Consider the following 17,037-nt stretch of genomic DNA (forward strand, 5'->3'; position numbering starts at 1 on the left):
GCAGCAGCGTGGTTAGGAACCCAGCAGTAAGCAAAAATCCCCCTGCTGCTGAAACAGTCTCCACTAATACCAGATTGGTTTAGTGGTGGCTTGGACTGCGCTCGTGTGCGTTTGTGCAGGTTTGTGTGTCCTCCACTCTGGTGCCTATGTGTAGTTTGCGTTGATGAAGAAGCGTTGCCACTAACTACCAAAACCAAAAAGTTGATGTTTAAGACTTAAGGCGGAAAACAGAGGCTTGGTTCTGAGTTACATTCGAGATTTTTCTTCAGTACAGCTACACGTTGTCATCTACCTGATTTGGCTACCTGTAACCTATCGGATTTCTGTGGAGTGGAAAAGTCCCAGTTTCACATTAAAACAGCATTGAGCTCACAACCTTGAGGGTGTCATTGAGAGGCCTCTGTTTGACTCCAGCTCCTCTTTAAGACTCACTCCGTCATGCTGCGGATCATTGTTCACTGCAGGCTGGATGAAGTTGTTTGGGGAGAAAAATGTCCTGTCTCAACGCTGCAAGATTGACTTTCGGTCTGAAAACAAATCCTATCTATTTTGCATGTTAATTTATTCCCTTTTGCTTGAGAAGGAAAAAAAACCGTTTCCTTGAGGAAGTTTGTAATAAAAGCCTTGCGATCGATGATAATGGCATTTGTGCTTGTGTTTGTCATCTTCGCAAAAGCAACAGTGGTGGAGTTTCCACAGATTTATTTGTATACTAGTGCTGTAAGTGGCGTGTAAATTATCCTAACTGTCCGTGTGGCTCTTTATCTTTGTAAGCCAGTACTATTAGACCCTATCCATTAATGCCCATAACCCAGCCAATCAATGCTTAAATAAAAATCAGCTCAATTTGTAGCATTTTATGCAAACGTGCAAACTCCAACCAGGCTGACTCTTTGCTTTTTGTTTTTATAATGCTACAGGAATAGCTAAAACACAAAGGAATCGATATCACTTACGTTTGGGTTGTGTTGGCCTGCTCTCAAACAAATGCTGCACGTTGCTGCATAGAAATGAGTTTCATACGGATGTACACTGTGCTGTAATTTCATTATAATTCTATACATGCTGCGCTTAGCCAACACCATAGTCACAGGGAGTAAATCCATTGTAACTCGTGAGCTTTTATCAATGCAGCAGGAACTGCATGTGTGTGAGTGCCAGTTACAACTAACGACGCTGGGTTCACTGCACTGACACGGAGCCCACACGTGACTGTTTTGTGTCATTTCGTGGTAGCGTCTCAGGGGTGACGGCGCCGATCGTTCTGTCTGCTGTTTTGGTTGAAATGTGTTCAACATGTGAATTTTAACAATTTTGAAATCAGTGTCTATGAAGCAGCTCCAGCGTTACTTTATGTTGTGCATGTATTAGGATGCTTATGTGCTAAACTAAGAAGGCCTCTGTCACACCCTCACGTTTCCATTGCAGACTCCTGCTGGGACTCACTGTTATTTTCTGTTTTCACGTTAAGTACAGATGAAAATGTGCAGAGGAGGCCTTTTAGGTAATAATTACTGCAACTAAAATTTAATTTAATAACTAAATAATTTTTTGTAGTATTACAGTCATCTTAGGGTATTTTTTTACTGCAAATTGTTTATTTACCAGCTCGACATGTGCGAGCACGCTGCCTGCATATGGATCATGTTCCCGCTTTGCCTGACTACAAAGCACATTTGCCTATATTTCACAATTAGTTAGCAGCTCAGGGATTAAGGGTAGATTTGACAGTGCAGTGCTGCAATCTGCTGTTGTGTCTCTTTAGCACTGAGAGGATCAGAGAAATAGCCAGCGAGCATCTGTTTCTGCACTTGTTTTATTTCTCTCTCCGGCTTTCTTTCCTTAATCTCTCTTCATGCATCTTTCTTGTCACCCCCCCCCCCCCCCCCCCACCCACCCACCCACCCACCCGGAGAGCGAGAGCGGAAAGCAGTATCAATCACTGTTAACTGACTGACCACTGTCTGTTGGTGGTACTAAATGGATCCCCACAATTGAATAGAGGCCTAAGTGTGTGGTAAATGCTCTCAATGGGTAAATGAATTTGCGGGTTAACTCGCTCTAAGAGCGTTTCAATAAGGCAAAATAATAAAAACACCTACAGCACATATTTTTCTTTTGATATATTAAAAACAAAGTCCAGCTGAAAATCTTAAGTCTCGCATTCATCACCGCAGGCCCGGAGTACGAAAAGAAAGCAGCCGAGCGTAACCCAAACACAATCCAGCTTTATTTTCCTCATATAGATTTGACTGTACACAGTTCAGACCATTACACAGAAGGCATAAATGAATAAATTCAGTGCTCTCTTTTACATCTTTTTCAAAGACACATGGCAATAATAAATAGCGCTCATGAAACAAGATGATCAACACGTTTTCAAACTGTACAAAATTTACAGCAATTGAGATGCAAAGTTTGGAGGCAACACAGACTGAATGAAACTGTCCTGGTAATATGTTTGTTATTTCATTTAACTGTGAAACTTCGATAGAAGCTCAAACATTACGCTGTAATTACGGTGCACTCATCCTGGGGGTAACAGATGTTTACTCATGGTTGATGTGGGTTATAGACTGCATCCCTTTTTTAACTGTCACATATGAACACATGAACAATTGTAATGTTTTACAGTAGCTCAGTAATTTAAAACGAATGTTTTGATCTCGAGTACACTATTCTTCTTTCAAAACTTTGTCCACGTTGCTTCCAACTGTCATTTCTAAGTGATAAATGAAATAATCAAATATGAGATCTTCCTAAATTTGTTTTTTCTATAATACATTTATTCTTCGTTGTTTTGGAATTTAACTAACTGTAATACATCTAAATGTTACCCCCGTGTTACACTTTATATAGTTTTAATTTTATCAACCAAATAATTACGCTGTAATTTTAGAGCTGTAATCTCGAGTTTCTCTGAATAGTGTCATCTTGTATTTCTTTATTTGCTTCCTGGTATTGAAAACACTCGTTTTTTTCCCTCTTTTCCTTGTTTTTTTTTTTTAACAAAAGAAGTACCCACATGAATAAGACTCTGTTTCTCTTTTGAAGCAGAGATCAAATCTAAATGATGGTTCCTGCATGCTCAGCAGGTCAAGAATCAGAAACACCGAATCGTTCCACTGTTTCAGTTGTTGTGGGTCTTTAAAGATGCAGCTGTGGGAAATGCATCGGCCCGGCAGTCGTGCCAGCACTGACGCTAAAGCATCAGCCCTGAATGTGGGGGACTATCGGTAATCCCTCTGACATGCAGGCCAGGCAGTGGGAGAACAGGCTGACGACACATCTGGGGTCAGTAAGTAGGTTGATAGCAGGCAAAGCTGCACTGAGTAGATTACCAAGAGGCGCCTGGATCAGACCGAAGAAACTCAAGAGAGTTTTTATCTGTGTTCCTGCTTGTTAGCATTTTAAGTGTCAAATTTATGTTTGCTTTTCAACGTCTGCAAAAGAATCTGCATGTGCATACAAATGGATAAGATGCGGGGCGTCTTTAGCAGTTAGAACTGAATATTTCCAAACCGTATACATGTCTTGACTTTGCCTTAAACGTATAAGCTTTTTATTCCTGGCGAGTCTGTGTCTGAGATAATTTAATACTGACGGACGTCTGCTTCCAGACCAGCTTTTACACAGATGACAACAAGTCAAGCACCTATAAATATAGAAGAGAGATCTGCTTTGTAGCAAACAGTGATCGCCCTCATTCAAAGAGGGGAGACATAAACTTCTAATGAACAGACGGACGGACAGAGGAAAGGACGGGCAGACCAACAGTCATCTATTTCCTAATAAGTTTGAGCACTATGTTAAAAACAACAAAAGCATCAGCGTGGTTCAAAATTAACACTTGTGCCGCTCTTTTTTTGTAAATTTCTCTCCCAATGAAACACTGTTTGTTGCCTTGTGCATACGTCTCTCCTCCTTTTCTCTGCTCTCCCCACATTCCTGTCCACACGTGTAGAGAGACGAGGAGAGTAAAGTGCATCGCCAATGTAAAGGCTTGGATGTGGCTGTACGGCAGGCCTGCTCAGTATGAATGAGAAGCATGCAGGTTGACTCCTGGGTTTCGTAGGGACTTTGATCTGGATTGTGTCGCCCTAATGTTGTGTGGTTTATTTCAAGGGATGAGACGTTTCTCCCCTGTGAGCATTACTCCACCGATATATTTGAGATCCGGTCTCACTTTCAGAGAGTGAACGAACAAAACAAAGTGTAAAAAACGATCGTATGATGCAGAGTTGACTCATTCTGTGTGGAGGCGTTCTCGCTGCTTCCGCTCAGACTACATATCTCGATGGCTACCTCACCAACTACGACTGCTGCGGGACTCTCCCTTCTCCTTCGCCCAACATCGCACCCGAAACATACCAGCAGTGGACCGTGGAGAACGATAGAAAGAAATGTAAAAAGCCTTCTGAGTCCACTTTGATGTTTCCCCACAGTACTTTTTTTTTTACCATGTCTGAGACTCAAAACTGGGAATGGTCCATCTCGTCCAGCCATGAGGCGGGGCTGGTGGGGAAGTCAGGGTATCCCGTACTGCTCCCTGTGGAGAGGTCTGAGGTCGGGCCTCCTGCCATGGCCCTCAGAGCCTGTCCCACACCACCCGGCCCCCCCTGTGCCACCAGGCTGTCCATGTTGAAGCTCAGGTTGTTGAGGAGAGGAGTGTGGCCGGGCAGAGAGGCGATGGAGGAGGGCGACTGGGGGAGACCGTAAGGGCTTCCCGCTCGGATGTCGTGGTAGGGCTGTCCCGCCGCGTCGACGGAGAAGCCGCCGTTCAGCGTGTTGGTCACATCGCCGACGCTCCCGTAAAGCCCGTTGGCGTGGCCGAGATCTGACAGGACCTGGTCGTCTGCAGAGGAGAAACCGTCACTTAGCACGAGGAGTGTAAAAACTTTGAGACATCAACAGCGCCGTCACCTGTGCGAGCATTATACAGTTGTTATATTTCAATACAGTTAAGTGCTTTTACGAGTCAGATTTATTGTGGCAGATTTCATGGAGGTACAGTAAATGGACGAGCCACTGAAGTCTTTGAAAGGCTTTTCGGTTCTCTTAGCGAGAAAGTGAGAAAGGATGCTCTTTCTGCTTCATCTCTAACCGAGCAATTACTGCAGCACAAAATATTTGTTTCCATCTCGTCCCTCCCCTGGGTGGCTTCAATAACAACAACGCCCCAGAGCGCTTTCTCTCTAATTGACTAAAAGCCTCACATGCTTTATAGAGTTTCTGTCACCATGTTTTCATTTCTCATAAAAATAGCCTTCTTTGGCTTGAGGACTTTTATGACTACCAAAAACGGGGTGTGCAAACATTAAATAACATGGCATGTCTAAAACGCCGTTTGCATCCCACTAAGGACCCTCTCTCTTTTCCAATAAGCTCCATCATGGTGACAAACAGAGGCAGGAGGATGCGTCAGCAGCCACAGGGATGTGTGACGGGAATGTGAAATGAGAATGCCATTTTGGATTTGCCCGACTGCGACGCCACGCGTTGATGAATGCTAGAAAACAAATGAAACGCCACAAAGACACTTCCAATTGCCGCGGCGCTCGTGTCATTTAGCAGCTTCTAGGCTCCCTCGATCCCATTAGCACGGCAGCATGACGGACAATTCCCTTCAGGGATCTCACTTTTAAGCAATAAAAGCTGCATACCTCTGAAGCTCAGCTCGCTGTCGCTGAGTCCTGCGTCGTCAGCTGAGCTCTCCTTCTCCACTTTAGTTCCTCCTCGGCTGCGTTTGACACTTTTATAAAACTGAGTCCAGCGATGCCGCCCTGCGTCTTTCTTCAGACGCTTTTCCTTCGCTCGCCGGTTCTGAAACCAAACCTGTGGAACATTTTATTTATCGTTAAGTGCAAATGAAATTATGAAACACTCTCTGAAACATTATCTCCAACTAAAAATAAATGACAACAGGAACGATACCTTCTTAGTCTGACTTCAGCCTCGGCCTTTGTTTGACGCAATATAGCGTCACTCTTTATAAATGTGTTTATTTGCAACCTGAGCTTTTAAATTCACAAATAAACTCATCAAATTTTAATTATCTCACAACAGTCGATACCAGAAATTTTAGGTAGGAAAACAAACGCATGACACTAAAGTGAATATGTGAAAAAAATGTAAGCTTTGCACGTGGATTCTCAATAAGGTCTGATCTTTTTAGCTCTGAAACACTCTAAAATACTAAATATCCTCATTTAAATTTAAAATTCAAGTAAAATGCATGTGAATTATGTTGTTTCCAAATATGTATTTGCTTTTTAACATTTGTATCAGCACTTGAGAGGCCGGGATTCAGCGATTCCAAAGTAACTTGCTTCATTACAAAAACTCGATCCCAGTGAGTCAGCTTTCTCAGGGACCTGCAGGATATAGCCAAAATACTCTACCTGCACCACTCTCATGTCTAACCCCGTCTCCGATGACAGCTGCTCTCTGACGTGGCGTGCAGGCTTCGGCGAGTTTTTGTAGGCACTTTTGAGGGTCTCCAGCTGTTTGGCGGTGATGGTGGTCCTTGGTCTCTTGGTCCCTGCCTCTGAATCATCTGAAAACACCACACACACGAGCGTGAGTGACTTCTTCCTAGATTTGTCATGTTGCCTCAGCAGGCACTGCCCTCAGGCCTTCACATTGAGCGTGTCTGTGCTCAGTGAAGTGAATGGTCATGTATAGAAGTGTATTATTGTCCTTGTGCATCTGTCCCACTCCCACAGCAGAGGACATAAATCTATTCACTGCCGGAGGAATGGAGTGATTGGAACAGCACCATATAAGAGCATTGCTTCACTTTGCATAATCAATCAGAGATGCATGGACATCTGAGGAGAGAGGGAGGGAGAGAAGCAGCACACACCCACAAACAAACAACACGGATCCACCGGCAGGAGTCGTATTACCGCTTTGCACCGTGAATACAACTTTATCCATGATTCATAGTGTTGTGATTCTGGTGTAGTTAAGTGAAGTCATCAGCACTAAACCAGGTGGATAAAAACTGCTAAGAGTTATTGAAACATCTCTTTTTTCATATTTTCAGTAAACGCTCGTTGTAGCCTAACATCGAATGCTCCTGCACACCTACCATTTTGTTTGGCGGCCTCGTAATCCACCTTGCACACCAGCCTCCCGTCTTCCATGAGGTAAAACTCGTCCCCGGTGGCCAGCTGTCTGCTGCACATGATGCAGGCGAAGCAGTGCAGGTGATAAACAAAGTCCTGCGCCTTCCGCACAACCTGTGTCGGCGGGATGCCCTGCTGACACGATGCACATTTTGTACCAAAACGTCTGCAGGAAAACATGAAGGAGAGAGAGAGAGAGAGAGAGAGACGCCATGAAAAAATTTGTAAAACGCCGGCAGGGTGGACTGATGGAAAGAGTGCGAGCAGCTGAGATTAAAATTTCACACACTACATGACTATTTCTTCATCTGCAGCCAAGAATGATGGCACAGTGTCTGTATTAATAGGAACTCCAGCTGCTGAGGAGGGAAAAACCATCCCTGGAATGTGTTTCTGTTAACGGTAGATCTGCTAGCAGACTGATAGATGGACTGGATCAGTGCACTGTGTGGGTTTGAGTGTGCATCTGCATGTTTGCATGTTTATGTGATTGCAGATGAACTAGAGTAAAAAGAGAACAAGAAGAGGAGGAGAAGGAGGAGGAGGGGTCCTCACAGTAAAGACACCCCGAGGAGAACCAATAAAACACTGACTCGGGAGAGGCTTTAAATCACAGCACAGACACACAAAAATAAAAAGAGCAAGGTGAGGCCTCCAAATCACCTCTGGGAAGCAAACACCAGCAAAGCTATGTGTATGTATTATTTAGTATGTGTGTCTGTGTGTGTTTGAACATGCTACAGCCCCCACCAGCACTGCCCCCTGGGTCACCTAACACAGTTAGCTCCCAGTGAGACTCCGGAGCTCTTTAGGTCTCTTTCTAGCTTTGAGCATTAAAACCTTTCAAACATGATTTAGTAAAAAGCCCCAATATGCCGATCGTGTTATGGATAAAAGTCAAACTCAATTTTCTCCTGCAATGCCTCAAACATCCAATTGTTGAAAGAATAAATAGCAACTAGACTGTGAAATAAAGGGATTTTTAATCTTTCCTACAGTGTGACAGAGCTGCCACTACACTGGGAATCAGGCAAACTGTGCACATTATGAGGGCAACCAGCATCACACATGTTCAGTCACAACAAAGAGGAAAACCATCAACGTCCAACCCAAGCAAACACACCTGCAAGCTGTGTTTCTGTTGTTCTTCATAAATTAGGGGAAAGTGGTGAATATGTATTATTAAATAATTAAAGGTAAAAAGACAAAGGTTAGCCTAATACACATGTATGGCACGATGTTATATTGCTAGCATTTTAACCGTGTTAGCAAACGGAAACCAGTCGGTTGCAATACTAAATGCACCGGAACTATTACAGGTCACAGTCGGATTTTTGTCAAGGAAAATTGTAATATTTGTTAGTGCTGCCCTGGAGAAAGGCTGGGCCAGTGCTCACTCTGCAGGAAACAATCCACGCGGATGGTAAGGGGAGAAAGCAAAGGAAGAAGCGCACTTACTTGAAGAAATCCTCCTTGCAGTAGACGCTTCCTGCCCGGGAGAAACATTTGTCCGCCAGCGGTGTCTGGCAGTCGGCGCACTTGAGGCACTTGGAGTGCCAGTGTCTGTCCAGCACCTTCAGGATGAACTTGTCCAGGATGTGCTGACTACAGCCTGCACACTGAGGGATCTCTGTGACGGAAACAAGCGCAGTCCCGCGTAGTTAACAGAGAAGCAAAGAGGCAAAGAGAAATAAGCGCTTTACGCGAACGAAATTCATTTCGTTTTACCTTTACAAAAACAACAACAAAAAATGAAATGACATTCATGGTGACGGAGAATTGTTTCGCACATTAAAGCAGGTTTTCGGGGTTTCCCCTAAATCTGCAAGCCTGTAGTTTAGTTTTAGACAATAAACTCGGGTTTCACTCATATTTCCGTATAGATATAATAACAATGAAATCTGGAGATTATGTGCATGGATGTTTATTTTCTAAAGGCCCGTCACTTTTTTTAAATGTTATTTATTTTGCTTCTGTTTATATATTTATTTTATTTTATTACGACTTATTTTGCTGTTGCTATCACAGCTAAACAGGACAAAAAATATATAAATTTCGCGTATTTGTATTGTCCGTCTCTGTCCAAGGTGCTGAACTCGGAGCTGTTCGCTTGTAGAGCGAAAATAATTTTCTGACGAAATATTGATTTTTGTTTCTCTTAATTTCGTTAGCCAGATCTAGTTTGACCCTAATTAATCTCCTAATGATTTTATGGGAAGCATGGTGGCAACCAGTGTTAGAAGGTGAGGCGGTTTCTGGATGTAAATCAGGGTCAAGGGGAGATTAAATTTAATTTTTGTGAATGTAAAAAAAGAAAGGGAAAAAAGGTGTCTTGGCACACCACACGTGCCCATTCGGAGGCAGATATTAGCAATTAAATTTGGCATCGATGATAAACTACAGGTAAGCTGCACATTTCAAGACGTCTTAAAAAGCGAAATAAAATCAAAACATAATTTCTTTCAAAACAAAAACCGATTTTCTGTCGAAGTAGCACATTTATAGAGATCAAACAGCATATTTTTTATATTTTAATATTTGTATTTGTAGCATTTTTATTATTACAGTAACTCCTACTCCTTCTATTAAATTAAAGATTGTAAAAGTCCACCTGCAATGCTCCATAAACTAACATCACGTCAGCATTTGTCTTTAAAGACCTTTAGACTGTTTTTATTCTCGGCCTGTCTTTGTCACACATCTGCATGATGCTACACGACGAGAAAAAACTGTAAAAAAAAAAATACTGAGAAAAAACAAGTGACCGGGGCCGGTGACCATGAAGCTAAGACACCCACATATCACAACCTTTGCTGTGGAGAGAAAACATATCGGCCGTGAAATCATCTTACAATAACCGTGTAAAGCGCCGGGTGCCTCATGCGTAATCCCCACACACAATACTGCGTGCAAAACCAAGCTCACTGACTCTGCACCGTGGAGGCGCGGACACGCACATTTTAGAGGGTTTTTATGTACTACTCTTAGTACCTTTGGCATTTCTGTGATTTTAATTTTAATTTCAAGGAGGAGAAATAACTGTAACTCAGTGAAAATGAGCTTTTTTAAAAAAAATCATTTTATTTTCAGTATTCATTCGTTTATTTTGCGAAGAGTAAGAACAGATAACCTCATCGAAATATTCGGTCCTTATTACAGAAGCTTAAATAACCCAGTGCGCACACTGTTACACACAGAGGAACATTCCGGCACAGACACAGCTTGGACTGGCTTTGTGTCTCCTCGGCGAGGTAATTCTCATAGAAAGGGTAGAAGAAGGCAGTGAAATTATTATGAAAGGGTGGCCTGTGTCTCGGACTTTAAAATGGGAAAGCATTTTAAATATCCAGAGATAAGTGGTGGGTGGGTGAAGCCGAGCGGGATGGCTTTGGAGAGAGAAGTGGTGCTGAAAGGAAAGCAGCACGATTCTTGGCAACGACAGGGCGTTCGCCATCCAGCTTCAGTGTGTGTGTGTGTGTGTGTGTGTGTGTGTGTGTGTGTGTGTGTGTGTCAGAGAGGGAGAGAGGGAGAGAGAGTAAACCTCGTGTATTCAGGAGGTCTTCTTCGTATCTTATTATCTGTTGCCACCACTCTTCACCACGTGCAGTCTCATCGCTTTGCTCATTTCACACAGCGGGTGAAACACACTTTCAGACTCTTTTAGCAGGGGTGTTGTTTAGAAGAAGAAACGAAAGGAGGAGGAAGAAGAAGAAGAAGTGCACTCTGGCAGCCGTTGGTTGTCAAGCGATTTGTGTTAATTAAACGTGAAGTAAACACTCTATATCAACGACTAATAGCCTGCAGGTTAAGGTGTGGGTGTAATTGCCCTGAGTCAGCAGAGGACTGTGTGTGTGATATAAAATGCTCAGATATATTCTGCTTTGCTTTTATTCCTGAAATAATCCAGGTTTAAATCCAGGATGCCTGCTGGCTCTGCAGGGGGCTGAGTGGCAGGATCTTTATCCAATCTTTTAATCTGTCTCGATTTATAAAATTAAAGAGCATAAGCCCACCATATAGAGGCTTCCCCCCAGTTGGTGAGGTTTAAATACTTCACTGAACAGGCTGGAAGTCTTAGATGACTCTTGTCATATTTCACCGTTGTTTACGGTTTTTTAGTTGGATGGGAGCAATGTGGAAAAACCTGAAAGATTCCCCTCAGTTTTGTTATATAGTTTTAGCCATTTGTTAACAGATTTCAAACCTTGAATGTGCGTCTTTAAATGTGCATCATGAGTATTTTGAAAACAGAGCAGTCCAGTAATTTCGCTCGACGTTATCCCGTTCTGTTGTGGATTATTTTTGACGTTACCCTATTAGACCCGGTCCATCTGTACATTGTTACTAACTGGCATATTAAATAATTAGGTCAGAACAGAAATGTATCCAGTTGCACTTAGACCTTGATTGCGCGAACAGATTGTAAAAAAGAAAGAAAGAAAAGGTTTGGCACAGATTAACAGGAGAACAGATGTAAGGCATTTCTCGCCTTTGATGCTGGAAGGTAGAAAATACAGTGATACATCGACAATTAACTACTAAATATCTGCCCTTATCCTCAATAATAATAATAATAATAATAATTTCACTTTTATTAGTGCTTAAATTGTAATAAATAAAAGTGTTTCAAGCTATTTAATTCGACCCAGTGATGAGTGTCAGTCAAAGTCAGTGTGTTTGTCTGAAGGGTGATGACAACTGCGCCTGATCTCTTGACCATGCAGACTCTTTTACAAATTAACAGCTGGGAGGCTCCGTGTGAGCCCAGCAACCTGACGCGGGAAGTTAGAGGCCAAACTAGGGAATCATAAATGTTGCCTTTCACCAGAAATTATTTTTCACCCAGGATGAGTGAAAAATATCACAGTTTGCGCTTCTACTCGCAGCCTAACGCAGAATACGTCTTCGCTATCTGAGGCTGCGAAGATTAATTGGACATGCGGGTGGCTGTGAGGCCGTGAAGCAGAATCGTCTACGAGGCGCTTTTGCACCGTGAAATAAAGACTAAGCATGGCACATTAGTGGTGTACGTGACAAACTAAGACTCCCCAATCTCGCTCGGGTTGCTGGAACTAAGCCCCTCTCCCTACAGTCAAATCCCCGCAGCACCGGTTGCGCTCGCCAACCAGTTTCCAGACTGATCGTGGACAGAAGAAGAGGAAGAACAGGAGAAAAAATGTCTTACGCTGCAGTGGCACTCCGAGAATCTCCGGTAAACTCTTCACAGGACTCTCTGTCGGTAGGACCGCCGCACTTTGCATCATCGTGATCCAAACCGGGAGACAAGCGCACGCACATACACCCGCAAAACGGTGGGCGCACTCCCCCGTCCTGTCTCGTGAAGAAAACAAACAATGATGCTGATGTTGTTGGGCCTTCGTGCGATTTGGAGGCTGATCTCTGTCGCTGTCCCGTCAAGCCTCTATTCCTGTTATTTTCCTATTCCCGGGATGGTGTCCGTGCTGTGCCGTGCCGTGTTGAGCTGTTTTGGAGTGGATCAGACAGGCTGCTTGGTCCATTCAGCGCTGCAGGGGCGGCGGGGCCTGACGTCACCACGGCAGAGGCTGACCAGGAGCCAATAGGAGAGCAGGAAGAGGAGGCCCCCCGAAGGCGGAAAGCATCCTCAATAGGTGTACAAGGAAGAAGGAGAAAGGAGAGGAGCAGGGGAGTCTTACATGGTATATGAGAAAGTCTCTGGAGAGGCGGGGCCTCGCTCCCTTGGAGACCATAAATAGCTCACTGCAGTGGCTTCCAGAGGGTCCCCGGGCAAGCAGGGCTCCTTTAGGAGAGGAGGAGAAGGGACCCGTGTTGCCAGGAAAATTAGAGTTCAGCTACATGTCATTTTACTTTAGAAATGATCCACGAAGCAACAAAAAAGAAAGCGTGTCTGCTGTCCACGCAGATTTCCCTGCGGATCGTCCAGACTACAGTGTTGTTTCTTCAGCACCCACGTCTGTGACCAAATGCGATGCAAAAATGTACTTTTATAGAATATCAGCAGGTGGGATGGCGGCATCAGTCAATTCAATGCAAGTAAACGCATTTTTCTTCATTTTTATTATTTGGTGATGGGATTGATTGGCCCTATAAAACACGCATGTAGGCACCATCACACCTGAAAAGTATCCCTGTAATCTGAGGTCTTACTACAGCTAAGGGTGCAAAAAAAAGGGGAAAAATAATAAATGAAGCCACACCACAGAAGGAATATTATTGGACACGTCTGAGTCACATTCACAGCACCGTCACCTGTAGCCCTTTTCCCGGCAGTGGCAGCTCCCGTGCAGCTGCTCTCTCAGTGACAGGTAGGATTAGGAGTCTGGGCGCAGTCCTCCTGACACTGCTCATTTCAAACCCCATCGTCTGAGACGGCTCTCCCGGATAAGATATTCCCTCCGGAGGGCCGCTAGTTCAGGCTAGATGAACTCAATCTTCGCTTCCAATTTACTTCAAGCATGGAAAGAAAAGCACACAGTGGCGCTTTGCCGCCGCGGTCCGCCTCCAAACCAGTGCAGGTTGTTTCCATCAACTCCAAGTCCGTCTGAGGGTCCCAGGTGATTGTTTGCAGCTCGCTCTCTCTCACACACACACTCACACACACCACATGTTCAACTAAAACAAAACCAGTAATTTTTCTTTATTTAAAAAAACAAACAATAAGTGAAAGCATTTCTTTTTAGTTTATTTACCGCTTGGCTATTTTAGGTGAGGTTTTAGTAGTTCAAGCGGTGTATCAATTCGACGCATTTATACCCTTTAATATCCAACACATATTTGAGATCTTCTGTGATGTGACTCAATATTTTGCACTAGTAATAGATCAAAACTAGCGGACTATTTTATTTGGCTTTACAAATATCAGAAAAAGGGGAGAACAAGCTCTGGCAAAGTAAATTTAAGTTGGCGTCATATTATGCATATTTCCCCCTTTTTGCCCATAAACTGATTCTATCTCTGTTTATTATTTATTTTTATTTATTTATTTTATAGCCACCCTATGGTGTTTGGACCCACAATCCCCTTCGCCTGTATGCGTGGCGTTTCCAGATATAATTTAGTAAAATGAAAACGGACATCAGGATGATTAAAAGGCAGGCTGGGATATTACAGGAATTTTATCCGTCCATCCATCCATCAGTAACGCGCATGTGTGGCGAGGGGATCATATGGTCTCACTTTATTTTCATTATACACTTTTCCCCTCAAGATCATTCAATTTATTCGACTATTCAATTACTCTGATTGTTGGAATCGAGGCCCTTTAGCTGTCCTAGAAAACAATGCAGATAAAATGCTCTTAAACTGTCAGCAAAGGGCAACACAATTAGAATAATTGACGGATGCAAATGCAGCGAGAGAGAAGATACGAGCGCGCACATCTGGTTTAGTGGGACAGTAAATGATGAGGTGCGTTTTTCATCTTTAAATGAGATGGCAAAGCAACGTGGCTATTAGTGCACTGAATGATGTGCAAAACAATCCGCATTTGGGGGGTAATCGTTTTGCATTTTACAAATATATGTATGCTGCACACAACAGTTAAAAATAATAGTAATTGAAGTGTGACATTACAGAGAAGATATATTTAATGTTATTATCCAAGGGGACTCAAACGGCTTCCGCTCTGTTAAATTCGCCCGGGCAGTCAAATGAAGTTTAATTCGTAAACATTTTTAACACAAATCAGTAAAGATGTTTTTGATTTTTCTATTTTTATGATACATATTTGGAAGGAGGTTATTTATCTAAATGAATGTAATCTTGAGAGGAGGCAGCTCTCGGACAATAACTCAAACAGAGGGCGACTCCTTTGCCACCGCCGTTGACCCAAGCACCTCTAATTAGATCTAATATTTCAGTGGATGAGTTCATTGTCACCAAAGCGCAAATCTGCGATTCACAGATCCATCTTAGTGAGAGCAGAGAGTCAGGATATCTTATGTGATCAGGCTTTCATGGAGCGCGATTCATTTGTGGGATGAAAACCTCCAGCAGGCCTGGTTCATAACGAGCCACAACAGAAAAAGCTTCATCTGAGTGTTTATTATTTTTGTGCGTTTAAATCTATTATTTGAATGTTAGTCACACAAACCAACGTGGATGTCAGCTGAGCACATTTGCCATGCAATGGTGATAACACGGTTCAGAGCACAGATTCAGCCTGGGTACAATCAAATTCATGCAGAGACTGCTAGCAGAACAAATGCGTTATGTTCCAGTGGCTTCCCTTCGTGCAACACTTACACTTTAGAAGTGCGTAAATGTATTCTCGACTTCCAAGACGAATTACAGCCCAGCGCATGGCGCAGACCTACCTGGCAGTCTGTCTCCTCTCTGCTCTCCCTCCTCCTCCTCGCCTTCTTCTTCTCCTCCTCCATACCGCCGAGGCTCGTTTCAGCGGGGTGAGCCAGAGCTCGCAGGGAAACTGCAGTAGTCAGTCCACACTTTCTCCGCCGTCCACCCGCAAAACAACATCAGGTAGCAGTGGCACCGTGTCCCCACGCATTTGGTCCGAAAGCAGGAAAGGAACAGAGAGAGGGAGAGAGGCAGAAAGCGAGGGGGAAACCTTAGGAGAGAGCTCGGAGGAGAAAATTAAATTGCACTTGGGGGGCAAATTCTATTAGGGAATAGTTATTGTCTCCTGACAGCTCCTGTCCATTTGGGTAATTAGTAGAAGAGATTGGTTGAACAAACGAAATCTATTCCCGTCAGAAATGATATTTTCCAATTCCCTGATTGAACCTGACCCTGTCCTGCTAAGACGAGGCGGTAATAGGCTCATTTGACTCGAATAACTACAACAGTTTAAGCCAAGCCTGCCCGAAGAAGGATTTCATTTGGATTTTGCTTTATTTTCACGACACACTGATAAGATTTAATTGAAACACTATTAATATTATTTATTTATGACAAGATAAAGACACACAAACAGGAGAATTCAGCAGGATCCCCCTTTAACTGAAAGCCCTTTAAATTATCCAGTTTCAATTATAAGTCCTGTGATGCACTGGCACCTGCCCAAGGTGCTGCCCTGTCTGAATGCTGCCCGTCGTGCTGGAATAGACTCCCGACCCTCACGAACTTCATTAGATAAGCGTGGAAAGCAAATGGATATAAGGATGAATGAAAGCTGAGACCTGAAGCTTAAGCTGCTCTTGCAAACCAGAGCGCAAAAAATAATCTGGATTCAGGTGAAACCTCCTGATGCAAAAATGATGTTAATGTGTGATTAGCAGAAGCCCAGAGCTGCAAAAACACATTAACAGCTCCTATAAGATTACAGTTCCTCTGCAGCTCCCGTTGTTTTCTCTGCATTCTCAGATTTAAAATAGGCATTCTGAATTAGTTCGCATGTTCACCGTTCATGGGGCACACGCAGCTAATGCATAGCATTTAAAATACAAGACTGATTTTGACCAACATTATTGAATGAAACCATATTGTTTTTTTAATTTCAGCAAATAAAACCCAAAACCAAATAAAATGCATTTACTCCAGTGTTGTATTTTGATATTTCTATTTAAGATAACTATTAAAATCAGATTATTTTACTGCAGATGACTGATCCTAACAAACTACTCAGTAAAAATGTGTGAAGGCCCGCATCCACAACCTAAAGATTTCCACAGAAAGCCTGTGTTGCGTCTTTGATGCTCGGTGAAAGGAGCAGTGTTGGCTGAGTGAGTGAAAGCGGTGTGACTGACAAGTGTTGGCTCTTCTCCAACTTCATTATCCAAGCACTTCCTGTAAGCTATATGCTAACTCTGGAGGGGAAGGGGTGGGGGTAAAACAGGAGCAGAGCCCCGTTTCCCAAAATCATCTATAAGGTAGTTTCATTGTAAAGAAGTACAATGGGAACAAGATGATCCAGGCTTAACAATGTTTTTGGGAAACTGAGCCCAGATCA

At 43.3% G+C, this 17,037-nt stretch overlaps 1 protein-coding gene across 2 annotated transcripts; it reads right to left on the minus strand.

The window, feature by feature from the left end:
• Nucleotides 1-2,193: 2,193 nt before the first annotated feature.
• On the minus strand, nt 2,194-12,718 carry lhx4 (LIM homeobox 4). Of its 2 annotated transcripts, XM_082523041.1 has the most exons (6): nt 12,316-12,718; nt 8,589-8,760; nt 7,094-7,296; nt 6,402-6,556; nt 5,664-5,835; nt 2,194-4,855 (listed from the first exon to the last, which is right to left on the minus strand). In XM_082523041.1, exons 1-6 carry the CDS (start codon nt 12,392-12,394, stop codon nt 4,473-4,475), a joined length of 1,164 nt encoding a protein of 387 aa, XP_082379167.1. In that variant the 5' UTR covers nt 12,395-12,718; the 3' UTR covers nt 2,194-4,472. The 2 variants fall into 2 exon arrangements, with proteins under 2 accessions (XP_082379167.1, XP_082379168.1); XM_082523042.1 differs by lacking the exons at nt 8,589-8,760; nt 12,316-12,718 and adding an exon at nt 8,254-8,546.
• Between the last annotated feature and the right edge of the window lie 4,319 nt (nt 12,719-17,037).

This window comes from Aulonocara stuartgranti (assembly GCF_965226115.1).
Source record: "Aulonocara stuartgranti genome assembly, chromosome: 23".
Classification (NCBI taxonomy): Eukaryota; Metazoa; Chordata; class Actinopteri; order Cichliformes; family Cichlidae; genus Aulonocara; species Aulonocara stuartgranti.